This window comes from Cryptotermes secundus, unplaced genomic scaffold (assembly GCF_002891405.2).
Source record: "Cryptotermes secundus unplaced genomic scaffold, Csec_1.0 scaffold462, whole genome shotgun sequence".
Classification (NCBI taxonomy): Eukaryota; Metazoa; Arthropoda; class Insecta; order Blattodea; family Kalotermitidae; genus Cryptotermes; species Cryptotermes secundus.
In genome coordinates, this window is record NW_019724744.1 from 1,283,859 (window position 1) to 1,303,689 (window position 19,831).

At 39.9% G+C, this 19,831-nt stretch overlaps 1 protein-coding gene across 3 annotated transcripts in view; it reads left to right on the forward strand.

The window, feature by feature from the left end:
* LOC111862790 (phenoloxidase 1) overlaps positions 1–19,831 on the forward strand; it is a 31,173-nt gene that overhangs the window by 9,174 nt on the left and 2,168 nt on the right. Inside the window, exons 2-13 of one of the 3 annotated variants that reach the window (XM_023848459.2) lie at positions 3,040–3,261; positions 4,156–4,296; positions 5,326–5,518; positions 9,794–10,017; positions 10,853–11,055; positions 12,659–12,809; positions 13,509–13,610; positions 14,526–14,690; positions 15,185–15,313; positions 16,098–16,286; positions 16,374–16,512; positions 17,953–18,185. In XM_023848459.2, the coding sequence (XP_023704227.1) occupies positions 3,040–3,261; positions 4,156–4,296; positions 5,326–5,518; positions 9,794–10,017; positions 10,853–11,055; positions 12,659–12,809; positions 13,509–13,610; positions 14,526–14,690; positions 15,185–15,313; positions 16,098–16,286; positions 16,374–16,512; positions 17,953–18,185 (2,091 nt within the window). Of the gene's footprint in view, positions 1–3,039; positions 3,262–3,847; positions 3,932–4,155; positions 4,297–5,325; positions 5,519–9,793; positions 10,018–10,852; positions 11,056–12,658; positions 12,810–13,508; positions 13,611–14,525; positions 14,691–15,184; positions 15,314–16,097; positions 16,287–16,373; positions 16,513–17,952; positions 18,186–19,831 lie in introns of those variants that run through there. The other 2 variants (XM_033750801.1, XM_023848460.2) reach the window with 2 other exon arrangements.

A 19,831-nucleotide genomic window follows, 5' to 3' on the forward strand; every position in this document is an offset into this window, starting at 1 on the left:
CATTGGCAGCCAGTGTAGCTCACTAAGTATGCCAACTGGCTATTTGCTGGATGTGTGGTATTTGATTCCCAGCAGACTAAAGTTTTTTGTCTTTAATTTTCTGATCAGGTCTGGGTCCCACCTGAAAGTCTAATTACTGGGAACTCTTCCCAGTGTATGATGGCTGGAAAGTGAAGCTAACTGCATCTAATGCATGGAGTTTTTTATTAATATATCTGGCATGTGAAGATGTGAATAATATTGTTGAGGCTCACAATTTCCATAACGGTTTCCTTCACCCAGAAGTGCCAGCTTTCATTCCTGTAGTTCAAAATTACAATTTAAAATTCTTATAGCTGTGATTTTCTCATGGGCAAACACTACACACATATACACATGTGTGAACCTCCTAAGAACTTGAAATGTGGGGAGAGATTCCCTTGATGTGTTTGCTCTCTTTGTAGTTCAGATAAAATACCAATCCCATGCCAGTTTTTATAAAGGAATTAATTTTTTATATTTGGCACTGCTAGTGTTAAAATAGGCTTCCATACTATTGTAACTGTATTAACTAATTTTGACTTCCAACGTCTAACAGTTTTATTTATTTCATTTCCCATCTTACTTTTCTGTCGATGCTTTTCAAGAATTTAATTTCCATTGCTGGGTTTTAGCATATGCTCCTCTTTGTAATGGTCTGTGTTGTCCCTGTGCTTAACTAATTAAACACTATGCCATCATGGTGTAGGGGGGAATGGTTGTATAGATGCACTTTTTCTTGACCTCAGCACTGGCTGGAGGTGAATGGTTACACCACAACACGTATCATTAATGGTTGCAAATGTACTCTATAGATTGTTTTGTGTTGTTCTGGGGTCTCCTGTTTCACAATACAGCTGTTACCATTTAACAGAATGTATAACTAGTTCGTATTCTTCTGTTTAGCTTTGTTGAATTTGAGCAAAATGGTGGCTCTGTAGCTTTTTTATCAACACATTGCCTTTTTCAGCAAAATGAGAAACGAGCTGTGTACAAGGGACACTGCTGAGCAGGATGTGGCCTGCTGTAACAGGAAGTGTCCAACCATAATAACCAAAATGCGAGTTCTTGCTATGAATTATATACAGCAGGAAGCCATACCTTGTAGCCTGCTTCTTGATCATTATCACAAAAAAAAAAAGGTAAAGTTATCCCCGTAACAGGCCAATGGGATTGTGAGACATTGAGGCTCCCACATTTTGTATACAATCAGCACACAGATGGCAGTGAGGCTGTCAGCCTTACACACACTTTACATCCAGGAAGACTCATTTCTCTCAGATGCTAAGTCAACCCCAGGGCCATAGTGTGGCTGGAATGAGTAGGTCAAATTAAAAGTTTAGTGACCTCATAAGGAATCAAACCCATGACCTGGCTTGTAGCATAGTGCCTCAACAAACTACACTACTGCATGCCTCCAGTCATTACAGTACTTAAAGATGTCTTCATGCTCTGAAAACACAAGTCAGCAGAAATTTATAGTTTGTATGAAAGAATACAGAAATATGATTTTCAGGGAGAGTTTATTTTATGCTAACATATGTGATTCATATTAGGAGGTTCCATGTTGTAATCTTGTCTTGGAACTGTGTATTCAAATTAACATTTTCAAAGTTTTTATAGTTTCAACAGACAAATGCTGAGGTAATATAAAGAAACAATATGACACTTCTTTCCACACCCCTCCCAATTGAATTTTCACACTTGTCTTATTGTATCTCATATTTGGCATAATTTCAGCAGTTAAAATTGTGTTATTTGTGGAATGCCTCTGGGTATGTACTGTCTAGACCTTTCAGGCCTATGCCCCACCCCCCACCCCGAGCAGTGACATAGTATCCATTTCTGAAGCAAGGCAGATTTTATTATCCCCGTTGATGGACTAGTCATGAAAGTGGTTGCTGGCAGGTGGGACGTCCAGCTTAACATGAGCTTAGACCCACTGGTGTAGGTCATGTTATTCTTCTTGTGCTGAGAAAGGTCACAACATGTTATAATTAAGAGCTGCACAGGTGATCCAAGCAACACCTCAGGGGTGACACATTTTATAAACTCTTTTTAAAATGAAAATTAATTGTTGCTGCTTTTTTGTTAGTACCATGACTATCAATTAACAGCAATCCAAACTTAAGGAAATAGTCTACTGCTGCAAACATGTTTCTTCAGTGTACCCCATGCACTTTTACAGACTTGCCTAGTTGTAGAAGTGGGTTGAGGCAGTCTCTTGGTTCTGCAGCCTCAAATGGACCTGCTGTATGAGTCTCAAATGATAGGTGATAGTGGAACTTTGGTCGTATGGTAATTGGTAGGGGAAAAAGGAAGATCTTTTACAAAGAAAGTCCCAGCACCATTTTTTCCACCACAGATCCCACATGAGCTACCCTTGAATTTAAGCAAGGCCTCAATTGTGAAAATAAAAGCAAATAAATTCCAGTAAGAAGTTGGTACCAGACTTGGTCATTTCCTTTTGGAGTTGAAAATATTTATTCTGACTTTTTCTCTCTCTCTCTCTTGCTATCTGAAACCATTTCTCTTTGCCATTGCATCCAGACTTGGTCTGGGTAAAGCTGGCCCTGCATGTGAGTGTAGTGTGAAGATGGACCTTTACAGAGTCAAAGTCTGGGCATAATCATGTTTATATATTGTGTCTGCCTGGACCACCATAGCTGAATACACTGATATTATATGAATATTATTGTGTTCTGGGATGTGATGCCTGTACTCTGCTAGATATTGATGGGTACGGTATAACTTGTTGAGGAAGGATGTAGGTAGGCAAATACTGCAACTGTAGCCATAGGTATGAGTCCCCAACAGTACCAATGGTTAGGAAGATTGTGCTGCATCCGGAAGATGGAGCCAGATTCCTCAAAAATGTTGGAGTCTTGGTACGTTCCTAGCAGAATACATGGGGTCACATCCTGGAAGACAATAATATTCAGCTGTATGTTTTGCTTTTGTCTTAACCCATTAAGAGTACCACTGAACTCCAGGAAACATTTCCTTGCTTGTGTGGTAAAGAAGGGAGGGGTGATGTCTGGAGCAGTGACCTGCTCTTTGCTGTTGCAATATCCACATCCTGCCTATAGTAAAGGCCTGGAAAGCCCAGCAGACCACAGAATTTTCAAACAAGTGTTTCTTGTTTTTTCCTGTGGTGGTACCACATCCTGTCAACTGCTTCCTGAGAATAGCATAAAAGTATCTGCAGGCATGAACCCAGCTTCACTTCTGCAGTCATCGCAGGTAGGTTCTTGCTACTGTTAATCCTTCTTTACAGAGTTTCTTTTAACAAAATATATGAAAAACATCAACATGTCAAAATATCTCTGAAAAACCTATAATTTTTGCTTAAAATGACCTTTTGACTTTATACAAGATTTGATGTTTTCATGGCAATGAAAGCACTAAATACAAATATCTGAATGCATCTTTTCTGAAATTTTACAATGTCAACTCCCCTCCAAATAAGTCCCTTTTTTTGCAGTCAGTCTCTTACAGATACATTATTTTTGGGAAGCATATATATTTATGCAACAGTTCTTAAAGTGAAGGATTTCAAATCTGAACTGATCAGCAGATTTGCAGGTAGATGCTCACAAGGTGAAATAAGGGTTGCCTTTCCTTGTCATACACGATTTCATTATGGTTATAGAAGTTCCTGAAGTGAATTTAAGATTTATATTGTGGTCTTCTGAGTTATCACACCATGTAGTCTGGTAGGTGGGTACCAGTGTTTTGCCTCTTCGGAATACCCTAGATAGAGACAGTATGGTCCTCTGAAACAATGGTACTAGACTACACAGCATCATAAACCAGAAGCCTATAACATCAGTTGACTTTCTGCATGTTTAAACTTTTTTGTCCTGAAATTGTTTGGAAATTAATTATTTCGAGATTTGAGATTCTTACGGCAGTGAGTATCAAGATTATTGTCTGGTTAATGCTGTTTATGAAAAGAATTTATGTTTATTATCACAATCATACAAAACACATAAATACACTGTTTGGGCAAAATGAAAAGATATTTGGTGTTAATGCAAGTGTGCCGTAAAGAATTAGAAGAATAATGAATAATCTTATATTTAAACATTGCTTCACATCGTGCTGATTTGAGCAGTAAGTTCACTTTGATTGCAGTGGGAGAACATCCAATTCAAGATGTCAAGACCAGCGCAACCGAAGGACATCCTTCTCATGTTTGATCGGCCAACAGAGCCAATCTTCATGCCAAAGGGAGACAACAACAATGTTGCATTTGATGTGCCTCCAGCTCTGTTGGTGAGTCCAATTTTTCTGTGTTTTTGCTGAGGTGGGTAGGGACTGCTGTCAGGCCACATAATTATTACGTACACATGAATAAAAAACTAAATCACATCTCAGGAAAAAAGATACAGATTAATGCAAAACTATCACAACAGAAAAGAACAGGAAAATATAACATACAGAACTAAACAAACCCAAAATAAAGTAAACAGAATATTAAAACACCAGCTTTGATACAATGAATTAAGGAATTATGATTGATGCTCCAATGTACTCTTGTTTTATTTTGGACTCAAACTGCAGCAGCACTTTCTATGATCTTAAGAGATTTTGAGACAAAATTGTTTGTGAAACACTGCCTAGTTTATAAAGAATGCCTTATATCATGTATGTCCAGCTGTCTGTCTCAGTGCCTAAACCATGGGACGGATTTTCTTAAAATTCAGTGTGGAAGACTTCTACTAAAAGTTTTCAGAAAATTATGATTTTCAGCCATATTGATACATAATAAATCCTGGTTTACTTAAGGCCATAAATGGATTTCTTCATCAATTGTTTAAACAATTTCAAAGATTCTCTTGAAATTCAGTATGGGAAACTCGCAACAGAAGTCACACAAATATTTTTTTCAACCATATTGATGAATAATTTTGGTCTAGAAAACCGAGATTAAAGGCCGTGGGGATCACTCGGCGGTCACTCAGTCACTATAGTTCGCTTGCAGACTACAGGCCACGTAGTTTATTTAGTTTATTGATGAATAATAAAGCATAGTTTGTGTAAGACCATAAAGTAAATGTTCCATATAATCCCATAACTTCTTCCAGAGGTTTTTCTTAATTTCAGTATGGGAAACTCACTGCTTTACATTTCATTGTTCATATTTTTAAGCAGGTTTTATAAGCTTCAAGAAACGCTGTTGATAATTCTACATACTAAATTAGGAGTATGCACTTTCCAGTCTTGTTAATCTCTACTGCATGTTCATTATCCCAGGCAGGCCAGCAGTTCTTGCATTTTTTTCAAACTACTGTCCATTCACAGGATAACCGAGTCAATGCAGATTCAGGACTGGTGAATAGGCTTGGTGCAGGAGAGGCTGATGAGCATGTTCAAGTCAGGACTATAGCTCTCCCAGACCTAACCGTACCCCAGTTGCTGAGTCGTGAACAGAACTTCTCACTGTTCATCCCCTTACACCGCCAAGCTGCAGGGCGTCTCATTGAGATCCTGATGGGTAAGAGCAGTTACTGAACACCTCCATAGTTCATGTTGCAATCTTCTGGACTGTGGCACAATACCAATGTTTCAGAGGAACATTCCACCTCCACCTTCAGGGTTTAAGTGTGTAGGGTGAGGAACTGGTTCCCTTATGTACCAGTGCAGGTACTAGTTACAGTGCATTCAGTTCCTTCATCCAATCCATTTTATCTTATTATCAGGCCCTGTTTTCAGTTGTATATGCAGGTTTCAGTGGAGGTGGTCACTCACACCCATGGAAGGGGGTAAGGAAATGGAGGACAACCTGGGCCAATGGAAATGATGGGCACAATATTGTTTCTCAGGACAGGAAGGAAGTGGAACTTAGAATAAATGGAGACAGTGTGTTCTTCTGAAACATCGGTATGCGATGAATATGGTGTAAAACTATGGTATTATTATAAACTTCCAGCTGTACACTATGGGTGTAAGACTGCGCTGTGTCACAACCCAGAAGACCACAGCTGAATGGTCACCACTTCAAAAATCTGAAAATTCAGATCAACAGTTAATGTTGTTGTCTCTGTTTTATGACACCATAGTATAGTCCATTAAGTGGAGACCATTATTTTTGAGAAACGTGTTGCCTCCAGGTTCAGGGCTGAAAGGCACGCCTTCTGAAATGTTTGGTCACACCTGCCAGACACTAACATGGTGTCATAACCCACAAGGCCACAAGGTGTGTCTTCACTGCCATGAAGCTCATACAGATCCAGTTTGTAAGCATTCCATAAAACTTATTTTCTGTTCATTGCACAGCTAAAGTCTGCTGACTCATCAGACTGAATTCTCTAACATTTATGTTTACATGTTCCCACTCTTGTAGGTGAGCAGGAACGTCGGTAGAATATGTTAGTTGTAGAAGAAAATGGTATAAATGATGAACACATAAACTTTGTAATTACTGTGATTCCTGTCCTCTACCGTGCAGTCTGGTAGAAAGGTACTGTCTCAGATTAACCTGCTGCTTCCGCTTTCAGGGTGAAAGGGTAAAGTGCATGGGAGGGGGGCGCAGGTATATGGAAAGGAGGAGAGGAAATGGGGCTACAAGTGGATCAATGTGAAATGGTGGCCAGTATAATTATAATTATTGGTGTGCTCTTCTACCCTGAACATAAAGGAAGCAGGTTCTTCAGAAATGTTGGTACCTTTCTACAAAACCACATCACATCACATCCAAGAAGATGACAATCTTTATTTTTACGGCTATGGGAACCTTGTAAGTAGAACCTGAACATGGATTTATAAAGGGCGATCATTAATATCATGCAGGTCATGATGAAATACAGCATGAAACAACATGCAGAAGAAAACTTTAAATTAACAAGTGACACATTTATGAGAACAGACTAGAGTGAAATAGTAGTACTTCGATAGGGAAAACAAAGTGAACTAAAATAATAGTGTGCAGTGATGATATGTAGTGATTGTATCATTCATGTAAGTTTATGACTGGCCTGCACAGTGTGTCCTCTGATCATTGTCACATTACACAATGCAAGTACAGTCAACTCTCGATTATCCGGGGGCGGATTAACCGGTTTGCGGCTTAACCGGGGCTTTTTTTTTTAAGTTTATATGTTGTTTAATATTCATTCACTTTTGTTTCACATGGTGAGTTTAACACTATTTTCGCACTAGTGTGAACCGAGCTCTGCATTATTTCGTCCCGTTATGCGAACACAATGTTCTAGGGTGGGGGTGAAAGAATGCAAGAATTTTTGGAAAGTTTCAAGGACAAATACACCGCCCCAGGTTATTTAACGGTACCATCTCAGTGTGAGAGTGCATTGTGAAAGTAAGTATCAGTTTCTTAATATAGATCTTCAAGTGCGTTAGCAAAATGTCGGGGTTTAAAAGGAAGCGTGTTGTGTTAAGTATTCAACAGAAACTTGAAATTATCAATCAGCTGGAAAAAGGAGCTGTAGTTAAACAATTAGCAATGCAATACGGTATTGGAGAACAAACTGTTCGTGATTTGAAAAAACAAAAGAATGAGTTAATTTCCTTTGCTTCGTCTTCTAATTCAAGCGGAATGAAGAAGAGAAAAACCATGAAGAAATCAACATACGATGATCTCGACAAAGCGATGCTGACCTGGTTTAATCAACTAAGGGCACAGGGAACAACAATAACAGGACCAGTTTGTGCTAAACAAGCTAAATATTTTTTCGAAGCACTTGAACTAGAAGGGAGTTTTGACGCTTCTTCCGGTTGGCTAACACGTTTCAAGCAGCGTCATGGAATACGAGAAATCAGTATTCAAGGTGAGAAATTGTCAGGGGACTTGTCAGCATCAGATCAATTTTGCACCAATTTTGATAGTTTTGTGAAAAGTGAAAATCTGCTGCCAGAACAAATCTATAATGCCGATGAAACGGGTCTTTATTGGAAATGCTTGCCAACCAGAACATTGGCATTTCAAAATGAAAGACAGGCTCCAGGTCACAAATCCAGTAAGGAGAGATTGACAGTCTTGTGCTGTTCTAATGCATCAGGAACACACAAACTAATACCAGTAGTTATCGGCAAAGCGAAAAGACCACGCTCTTTTAAAGGAACAGTAGCTTCAAGTCTGCCTATCCATTATTTTAACCAGAAAGTAGCTTGGATGAATAGAGCGATATTTAAAGAATGGTTTGATTTTAAATTCGTGCCTCAAGTTCGTGACCATCTAAAATCCCAAGGCCTACCTGAGAAAGCTGTGCTCCTCATTGACAATGCGCCCTCACATCCTAACGAAAGTCTCCTGAGGTCAGATGATGGAAATATTTTTGTGAAATATTTTCCCGCTAATGTTACCGCACTTATCCAACCAATGGATCAAGGAGTTATCTCAAGTATGAAGAGAATCTACAGATCAAATTTGCTACAAAAGTACATCGATGAAGGCAATGATCTGACGTGTTTCTGGAAGTCCTTTTCAGTATTAGATGCCATATACGAGATTTCAACAGCGTGGGATACAGTAAAGCCATCTGTATTGAAAAATTCATGGAAGAAACTGATGCCTTTCATCACTAATGAAGATGACGAAATCCATGGATTCACTGGATTCAGTGAAAATGAGATAGCCATAAAATTGACAAAAGTGGCTAACCAAGTTCATGGTGGTGAAGAAGTCAACGAGGAAAATATAAGAGAGTGGTTTAACTGTGACTCGTGTGAACCGGGCTTCGAAATGTTAAGCAGTGACGAAATCGTAACTTCAATGGGGGTGCAGCCAGAAGAGCGGGAAGAAAGTGAGAATGAGGAAGAGGTGGACAGTGTTGCCAGTAAGAAAGTATCACATGGTGCTGCGCTTAATCATTTGGAATCCTTACTAGACTATCTTGAGAGTGAAGAGGACAGTTTATTAAGTGACAAGCTAATATTACGTAGGCTTCGTACGGATATCCGTAAAAAGGAAAATGCCGCGAAAAAGCAAAAGACAGTATTAAATTATTTTAAGTGTTAAGTGTGACCGTAAAAAGTGCTGGATGTTGTTGAACAGTGATTGAAATAACTAATTCATACTGAGTGTAATGTAAAGAAAGTATTAAATAGGCCATGAGATGACATAGAAATGAGGATGAATAAATTTAAATACAGGTAGGTCTATAGTATTATGAAGGTATTAAAAGGTAAAAGGTAAAGTTGTTCCTCTGCTCAACGAATTAAGCCCTACGCCATTAAGGCGTGTGGGGGAGTGGATGTATAGATCCAAATTTTCTTGACCTCGGCACTAGTTGGAGGTGAGTGGTCAGCTTCACGCCCCGGCCGCTTTACCCCCGGGGAAAGAGCCCCCGGTACCCATTGGATAGGAGGTTGGATGGACCCCAGAGCCGGTCTGGACGATTTGGAGAAGTTAAAATTCTTGACCCTACCGGGACTCGAACTCCGACCCTTCACAGTCGTCCAGCCCGTATAATAAAATTTGGCTTAACCGGGTTTTCGATTAACCGTGACTTCCATCCCCACCATTAGCCCGGATAATCGAGAGTTGACTGTACATCACAAAACACAACACTTTGCATCAGAGCTCATTTGTCTTTGCCACAGTTCGTGCTCCAGGTCAGGTTGTTAATCACTGTTTACTCATCATGGAGGCCCCAGGGTAGTTCATGTGAAATCTGTGGTAGACAAAGTGTCACTTCTTGTTCCCTGCTTTTTCCTCCTGCAAATTATTATTCCACAAATGCGTGATGCTTGTGCAGTAGGACCATCTGAAGCAGAAGTGTGAAGATACTCATTACAACTGGCACTGTTACAGGAATGCGCAACATTGATGACCTTGTATCAATGAGTGCAGCATGTCGTGAGCGTGTCAACCCATATCTGTTCAATTATGCCCTGTCAGTGGCTATTCTGCATCGGCCTGACACCCGTAACTTGCAAGTACCCCCATTGCTTGAGGCTTTTCCTGACAAGTTTGTGGATGGGGCTATCTTCAACAAAGCCAGACGGGAGTCCGAGATCTTCCTCTCCGGCTCCAGGGTACGTAGCAGATTTAACTTTGCAGAAATTTTCTATATGTCGTGAGGGAGGGTGGGCATGTTATTATGTCTTGTGTCAGTCTATCCGTGTAATGTGTTGAATTAATTGGCGGCTGTGATTAAGCTTAGCATGAAAATCCTGTCATTGGAGATCACTTTGTATTGAGAGTATCAACATTGAAACTGTGAAAAATTCTGAGACTGGGTCAATCCAGCATAATTCGATTTAGAATCCTGCAATATATATTTCAGGCTTCTAAATCATAGTAATGAGAGTGCAGGAAAAGAATACATTCTGGAAGAGCTTATTATTAATGCGTTCAAAACAGTTTTATCATCCTGTTTGTTCTCCAAATTACTGGAAGTCAAGATATACAGAAGAATATAAATCACAGGTGTTTGAAAACAAAGAATCCATGTATATATTTTTTCTGAGGAGGACGCAGTAAATAAGTAATTCATAATATTACATAGTGAGGAACTTTGTGATTTGTATTGGTTGCATAGCATTGTTACGGTAGCGAAATGCAGGAGGCTATGGCAGGGCAGTCATGCGTCTCACATGGGAAAAACAGGCAGTGCATACAGAATTTTGGTAGTGAATTCTTTTGGAAAAACAGCCTTTTGGAAGGCTGAGGAGACGGGGCGATAATATTAAGATGGATCTTACCAAAAATGATGTGATGGTGGAAGGTGGGTGGAAATTTCTGAGGATTGTTTCCAGTGATGTTCTTCCATATGAGCTTAATAAGGGCAGAGAACGCCACTGGGAACTTTTGCGCTACAGTATGGGGTACACTTTTTCCAGTGTAACTCAACATAGTTAATTTTAACAGCAACCACTGGAGATCCCGCTGGACTACACAGCATCTGACCTAGACATTGAGCACCGCATAGCATATTTCCGTGAGGATCCGGGCATCAACCTGCACCACTGGCATTGGCATCTTGTGTACCCCTTCACAGGGCCCCGCAACATAGTGGACAAGGACCGGCGTGGAGAGATCTTTTATTACATGCACCAGCAGATCATTGCAAGGTGATGATTACAAAATCATTTGAATGAAAACAGAAAATTCTTTTGTTTCAGATTTGAAGGTTCTCATGCAGTGACCATGAAGACTACTGCCCTCTGTGATGTGACACCCTGTATTTGTTTGTTTGTAGTTTATTTCATGATCCTGTCAGTAACTCACACTGTATGAAATTGAATTATTGGATGGTAGTGAATGGTAATTTGGAAATTATGTGGAAAGAGGTAGTCATGGCCTAATTTAAAGTACTGTCCCAGAACTTTCCTGGAGGGACTGAGTAAAGCAATGAAGAACCTCTGTCATGATAGTGACCTGACTGGTATTTGAATCTCCTAAATACAAATTGAGTGTGTTATTGCTTGCACCACTATGCTTATGTGATGCCGTGTAGTCTGGTAGGGAGTTGTTAACATTTCAGAGGATCCAGTTGCCTCCATCTATAGGGTAGAAGAGTGGATACCTGGAAGAAGAACACAGTGGGTCTCTTATTAATAATGTTGTATTTTAGCATCCTGTTGCACTGATTCGTGTCCATGATGGGTATGTATTGACCGTCATCCAGTGCACACAATCTCACTTGTCACTTCACTACATGTTTCGGCATCACTGTGCCATCCTCAGGTGTGTTATTTACATTAAACTATTGCACTGCTCGCCATCATGTGTCATTTATAATATGAGTTAAAATGTGTATTCTTCATGTACTATAATAAAATTTATATATATTAAAATTTGTTAAGATTTATCATCTTATACATCGTATTTCAAACTCGCGTATTATATGATTCCTCCGCTATGGGAGTCGTTCTTCCTATATTTTCACTATGTCTTGTACTAAACATTATAAAACAACACGTAACTGATAGAAGTCAAAACGTAATATTAATAAGTACCATTTTCACGTTGCAAGTATACACAAAATATAGGAAGAATGACTCCCATAGTGGAGGAATGATATAATACGCGAGTTTGAAATACGACATATAAGATGATAAATCTTAACAAATTTTAATATCTATAAATTTTATTATAGTACATGAAGAATATACATTTTAAATCATTTTATAAATGACACATGATGGTGAGCAATGCAATAGTTTAACGTAAATAACACACCTGAGGATGGCACATGTAGTGAAGTGACAAGTGAGATTGTGTGCACTAGAAGACGGTCAATACATACACATCATGGACAGTGGGCCTCTTAAGAAGGTTGGTAATGACCTACCAAACTACACAACATCACATCCTAGAAAAATGTAAAGCTATTCTGGAGGTCTCTTGGGGTGGAAGGGGGAAGACTGATGATCATGAAGAGAGGTGACGAACTTAAGTTTATATTATTATTCTGCATACCTGAAGTATGCTGATGAGCGTTCATGTCCATGTTATTCCTCTAAAGTTGTAGCTACTACACATTATGGTGCTCATGAAGGCAGCAACCATATCCTAGGCAAGAAAGAGATAGTTCTGCTTTTTATGTTACGTACATTTCATGCCAAACATCCTCCAGGGTAGAAACTATGAGCAAAATATAATTGTACTAACCAGTCACATTATGTGCTATATATGTTTGTGTTAACAAAGTTGTCTTTACTCTCCTAATAGATACAACTTTGAACGGCTGTCCAATAAGTTGGCACGTGTTAAACGCCTCCTCAACTGGCGAGAACCCATACCAGAAGGCTACTTTCCGAAGCTGGACAGTCTTGTAGCAAGCAGGGTCTGGCCTTCACGCCATTCCAATGCTGTTATGAGAGTTAGTGACATCTCATATTAAGACTTTTGTTGAAAATGTTTGTGGATCAGTGAGATTTTGGTTTTGAGATTGCCACAGGTATGAATATCAAGACGGTGATATCCTGGGATATGAAATTACATAGGTTTGGTAGATATGTACCAGCATTTTGGAGAAACCTGTTGCATCCATCTATGGAGTATAAAAGTGCTCTTGTAACTCGAAGTGGGAGGCTGTACGTTCCTCTCAAATGCTGATATCTCACCAGACTATATGTCATAAGACTATTCTTGATATTCACTGTCCTGAGAGGCTCAACTGTCAATCTATAAATCAGTCAGTCAGTTCTAGGACTCATTATAGGTTGGATAATATTTACCAGCCGCCCTTTATCTGTCCAGGAAGATTCCTGGTACTCATTTCTCTTAGAGGCTGTGTCAACTGCAAGGCCATAGTGCAGCTGGAAGAATTAGGTCAGTTGAAAAACCCAGTGAGCTCATCACGAATTGAATCCATGACCTTCCAGCTTGTAGCATAGTGCTTCAATAAACTGTGCTAGTGCAATGCCAAACCCATAATGAGGAAAATTGTTTTAATTCATGAATCTTGAAATTTACCATTTATTTTCAATGTGTGCTTTGCTACACAAATGCAAAAGTTATCCCAGAGCCAGATCAGTTGTTTGCTCCCCATTCTGCAGTTATGTGCTCTGTTCTGCAGGATGTGAACAGAGAGCTGGACCAGTTGCAGGTGGACATTGCCGACTGTGAGCGCTGGAGGGACCGCTTCTATGATGCGATTCATCAGGGCAGTGTGCTGATGGTGAGGACAGATAATCCTTTCAGATACAAGGCATCAGGAACAAGCAATTTCTTCTTCTTTATTGTTTCCCTCTTCTTTTTCCTTCTCTGTTTGCTTATAATATATTTTTTTCTTTCTTCTCCACCATTCTGCTCCTCCTCTTTGTTCTAACATAATTTCCACTCTATGCATTCGTTGAACAAAAGTGTCTGCAATCTGTTCTGTATTCCTATGGTCTTCTTCTTCATGATTTCTCTCTTGCTCTTCCTCTCATTTAGTTTTCTTCAAATACCAGCTAAACCATCTTGTTCTGAATCATCCCACATGTCTCTTTCCTTTAAATTTAATTTTTATTGCCCATCTTGTTATCCCTGTTCTATCCATTCTGTTTATACTGCCAAAGTACTGTAATCACTTCTCTTATAACTCTGTTAGTAAGTTCTGAATTCTACTATCTTCTCTAAAAATGTCATTTATAATTCTATCTGTTCTTTTTCTTTCAGCATTTCTCTAAAATTTCATTTTATGTGTAGATAACCTTAACTGGTGCATCTCTAGCCACTCACACAGACATCTAATCACATATCTAACACTAAGGTCCCAAAGGTGCAGAGCTTTATTTCTTTGTTCCTCTAAAGCCCAATGGTTTTTACATGCAGCAACTGCTTGAACAGCATCCAAAAATTCTCCACTTTTCCTAAGATTCTCACAGTATATCATAATTTCCCTGTGCAGCATTAAATGATTGATCTTAATGGAGATGGCAGTGTTTCTGTGAGAATTTTAAGTATTATTCAGATATTGCATGCTTCCAAGGGTTATAAGCATGTAAGCTTATGCACAGTGACCAGAGAAGCTTGTTCTTGGTGATAACTAGATAGGTAGTCACAAACAAATTTGTAACATTCTCACATAGTGGTGTTTGTGTGTTTGTAGCCAAATGGGAATCGTGAATTGCTGACTGAAGAGAAAGGCATCGATGTGCTGGGTAACCTGTTGGAGGCCAGCATCCTCTCCCCCAACATGAACGTGTATGGAGACCTGCATAACATGGGACATGTCTTATTAGGACTCTGCCATGATCCTGATGGGAGAAATCTGGTAATTTGTATCCCTATAACCTAGCTTATGCTTATACCATATAAACATCTAGGAATCAGTTAGATCAGTCATTATAGCGACTAAGCTGTGGGCTGGACAACTCTGGTGAGCTGGAGTCTGAATCACAGCAGGGGAGGAGATTTTTATATTTCACAGAATCCAGACTGTCTCTGGGGCCCACCCAGCCTCTAATTCATGGGCACTAGGGATTGCTTCCTTATGGGTAAAACAGTCAGGATGTGAAGCTGACCACTCACCTCCATGTAGTGTTGAGGCTGAGAATGAGTGGAGCTGTACCTCTACATTCTCCATACATCTCCTTATCATGATGCTGAATTAAGGACAACTATGCCTTCCCCTGTTACTCGCTCTCTCATGTGTCAAAATATTCCTTGTTCTCAAGCACTTTTAGTGTGTGTTTCTCTATAGACATCTGCATTCTGGGCAAGAGTCTTCAAGTGCCATGTAACACAGCATCCAGTATTATCTTGCAGGAAACATTTAGTACGATTGCTGACCCTGCAACATCCATGAGGGACCCTGTGTTCTTCCGCTTGCATGCCTTTGTGGACGATATATTCCAAGAACACAAATCAACCTTGCCTCGCTATGACGTTAACAGGGTGAGTGGTGAACACTGTTGCATGGTTCATTTTCCTCACAGTGGCAGTACTTCATTTGCCATTCAGGAGAATCATTGACTCCAAAAAAAAATGTTTAAAGTGATTTTTATGAAATATGAGACACATGGCAATGAATATTAGGATTACAGGCTTATGATATGTGATGCCAGGTAGTTTTGGATGCCTGTCTAACAGAGTATAAGGCATCACATACCTGAAGAATGTAAATCTGGTAGTGTCTACTGGATTTCAACTTTTCTGAGGAGTTGGTAGCCTGTGCTTTCCTGCCACTTCTTAATCACCCAGTATTCGTTGCAAGAATATGGCATCAAAAGAATCACAGAAACTGTTTATTTACAGTTAATTTGATGAGGCTGTCATTAGCATATATTGTATAGTGTCATATGGTGGGGGTGAATTTGAGGTAGAATTTGACCATTTGCTTGGAGGATCTGAGGAAAACTACAAAAAACACCAGGGCCCTGGAATAACTGTACTGCTGTTCTGTGGTTATACCAACCTTGTGCCAAGTACATTGTGGGTGTTAATTATTGCTGCTGGTATTTATTGTTGTCACCATCACCTTCTCCAGACAATGCGCACACTTGCGTGCATGCAGACTGACAAACTTGACAAAAGTCACATATCTGCCAGAGCATTACATATTTTGAGCTTGAGGCTAAAATTGGACATGGAAGTACCACCAGACATGTTAAAAAGACATCAATTATCATCATCTTCATCACCATATTATGTTTAATGAAGTGCATCTCTCACCTTTCAGCTCGGCTACAACGGTATCACTGTTCGCTCTGTGGATATAGAGACACCAGGTGCACCAAAGAATGAGTTAAGAACATTCTGGAAGAAGGATGATGTTGATCTTTCCCGAGGTATGGACTTTACACCACGAGGCAATGTGTTTGCACGGTTCACGCACCTCCAACATACCGACTTTGTGTACAAGATCCAGGTATGGAATTATGTGCAGATGTAGCTGTCTGTTGCCAGAGATGTGTCACAAGCTCATGAAAATGAGGCCCTGTGTCAATGGTTGCAGGTGGAGAACAGCACCAATGGCCCAAAGGTAGGCACAGTAAGGATCTTCTTGGCTCCCAAGTTTGACGAGCGAGGTGTCAACATGTTGTTCCGGGACCAGAGACTGCTCTTTATTGAACTGGACAAATTCACTGTCACGTGTAAGTTGAGAAATGTTTGAATTGTTTTGTATGGCTGTGATACTGAGTCGCTAGCTTCGCAAATTATCTGACCCCTTGAGACCCAAGTCGTTCTGTTGTGGGATGGTGGACATAAGAACAGACACTTTTCTTATCTTCTCCATCCTCTTCTTAAAACCATATCCTTCTTTTCTATCTTGTTCTTTCCCTCCTCTTCTACATCCAGTGTCCTGATCCTTGCAATAATTCATCCAAGGTGTAAAGACGTTATAGAAGTTGCTCAAGAAAATACTTGGGCCTAAGGGAGGAAACAAACAGTCTGCATTTTTAGACCTGGACACTGGTGTTGGTTAAGTCGTACTCTCTCCCAAAGCACAGCTACAAACACACTGTTTCTGCATCTCTCCATAATGTTATTCATTTGTCCTCACCTACAATGCAGAGGCAAGTTCTAAAACACAGCCTGTTACTAAGACTTGAGGAAATTACAGAATAATGAACTTCAGATGTATTTGGCTTATGGTTTGTGGGGATAGTTGGGATAGCTGTGTGCACCGAAGCCATTCTCAGTGTTACAGCAAAGAGAAATGTTGCAATATCTCTGCTGGAGGTGAAATGTGTGCCACCAGTGCATAGTGGTCATGAATTTGTATACAAAGAGAAACGTTTGATAGTGAGCCAGCAGAACCTGACGTGAGCCCACTAGTCACAGTGGGAGCATAAATTAGTGACTTGAATTGGAAACACTATAGACTTGTGTATATAATTTAACATTAATCAGATGTCAGTATTTATAAAGTTGAAGCAATTTGGTGTTAATTTGTAACATAGTTTCAGACTCTCCACTGTGCAAATTTATTTAAGCCACTACATGTCAGAAATTGTTTCTGTTTTCATCTTCATGTGAATAGTGTGCAAGAAAACGTGTCCTGTTGGGCCTCTTGGTAGAGCTACTTACAAACAGTGGTCCATGGTTCCTGAGTAGCCCTATCTTTGGACCAAACACAGTGGGATTCCTCTCATATTCTCTTCATCTGAAGACAATTAGAACCAACTTTCAAAATATAGTAGCTTTAATAAACTCAGATGGACAGCATACAAAGTCAGAGTTTGAAATAAATATTTCTGATGATGATGTGTTATAAAAACATATCTGTTATTTCAGACATTGTTTACTGTGTCAAGATTTTTTAGAAACTGTGTCTTTTTCCATCATGGATTCATCCAATGATTGAAGTAGCCCTTTCTAATGAGACAGGGTCAGTACGAAACTTCCCTACCTTACACCTGATGACTGAAATAGATCCATATTTTGAAACACTGAGTTTGAGAAATCTCAAAACAATGACAGTGTACAAAAGAATAGTTACACTTACTGGCCATGTAATTGGAGTGATGGATGTGAATCTCTTACTGAGGTAACGTTATTATAAAGTGATGTACCATATTGATGTGCCGCAGTGAAGCCTAAATCAAACATGATCGAGCGGAGGTCAACCGATTCTTCGCTGACAATACCGTTTGAGCGGACATTTCGTAACTTGCAATTAAACCGACCAGGGGGGGGTGCAGCTCTCGATGAGTTCAACTTCTGTGGCTGTGGCTGGCCACAACACATGCTCATTCCCAAGGGCTCTCCAGAGGGTATGCCCTGTGAGCTGTTTGTCATGATCTCCAACTTTGATGGTGATAAGGTAAGTTCACAACTGCGAAAGCCTGGCTTCCATAAAGGAGGAGGAGGACTGGACACTGTAATGTCACTGCAAGAATCTGTCTTCTTAACACATTTGTGGTAATGTTCAATGAGACATGTGGCAGATACTTGTAAACAACATGTCTCATCTTTTTAACAGTTTTCAGTGTTCACTTCTCTCCCATGGAAAAGAAGAGCGTTACATACAAAGTCTTAACAGGAAAACCTGAATGAAAGTGGCCACTTACAAGACCTAGGCATAGGTGGGAGGACAATATTAAGATGTATGTTAAAGAAATATGAGACTTAGATGTGGACTGGATTCATCTGGCTCAGGATATGGACCAGTTGCAGGCTTTTTTGAACACAGTAATGAATCTTTGGGATCTGTAAAATGCTGGTCATTTCTTTACTACCTTTGCAAGAAGGACTCCGGTCCCTAGAGTTTGGGAGTTTGCTTACAGATGGCTGCAGGCCAGCCTTTCTGTATTGTTTAGCTAGCTTGTGGCACCTGGTTACTACTGATGTGCTTATGAGGTATATGATGACTGTAGGTCATATGGGCTGTAGTGCACATTTAAAATACCATTCCACAATATCAGCAGCTGCAGGAATCAGTCAGAACACAGTAAGTTTTCTGTCTCTGAGAACATTTCTTGCTGATCACAGTGTTCATGCACTCTAGGATGCATGAGGTCTCTGATGCCCAAACACAGGATAGTGGGTTTGAATCCCACTTGGAGTATGAATTTACATACACATGTATAGTCTCTACTTGTGTTGGTCCATGTACAGGTGGGTAGAATCTTCACACTGAGCCATTGCCCAGACCAAGAAGCCACAAATTAATTCTGGATTAGGATAGGCCAGAGGACTTAATCTTTAAAGAAGAAAAAGAAGAAAGTTTGACATCATTTTGCTCATTACATGAGTAATTTGTTGGATAGTGTCCATGGCCTGTTGTATATATGATATATATTATGTTTCAGAAACTATCATGTAGATCCGTTTCCACCATCAGGTGCAAGGTGGAACCTCTCATGTAGAGCTGGTCTGTCTCGATGCACCTTACATCTAATGATGGCAACATGCAGTTTCCTAAACATTGTGTATATGAAATATACTCCAGACAATGAACCGTGTTTAACATAATGTTCATATAATGATTCAGCCACTGTCACACACCTTTAGGGCAGTGATTCCCAAACGTGACTACCACATGCAGCTATCAGTAATTTCTTATGAACCCACCAGACATTCTTGTGACTAATGAGTGACATTTGTGTTCACAAACTTAGTCTGGAGACAAATTTTCTTCATATCTTCTATAAGTTCATTGATTATTTTGTGTGTGTGTGTTGTGGGTCTGTGCTACACAGCTGCAAACATACACTGCAACAGATTTATGGACATACAAGGTGTGGCAATAAAGAACCCGGATTACTTTTATGACTCATTTCCGGCCACGTCATTGACGAAGAGGAGGGTAGGGCATTGACCCTTGGACTTCCCTCTACCGTCACACAAAGTTTCATTCACGTGCATCGGTTAGTCTGGCCGCGACCATTGTTAGAAGCGGATCGTGTTTCTGAGCTCCGTCGGAATAATGCTGAGTGCTAATGCAGAACAACGTGCTAACATCAAATT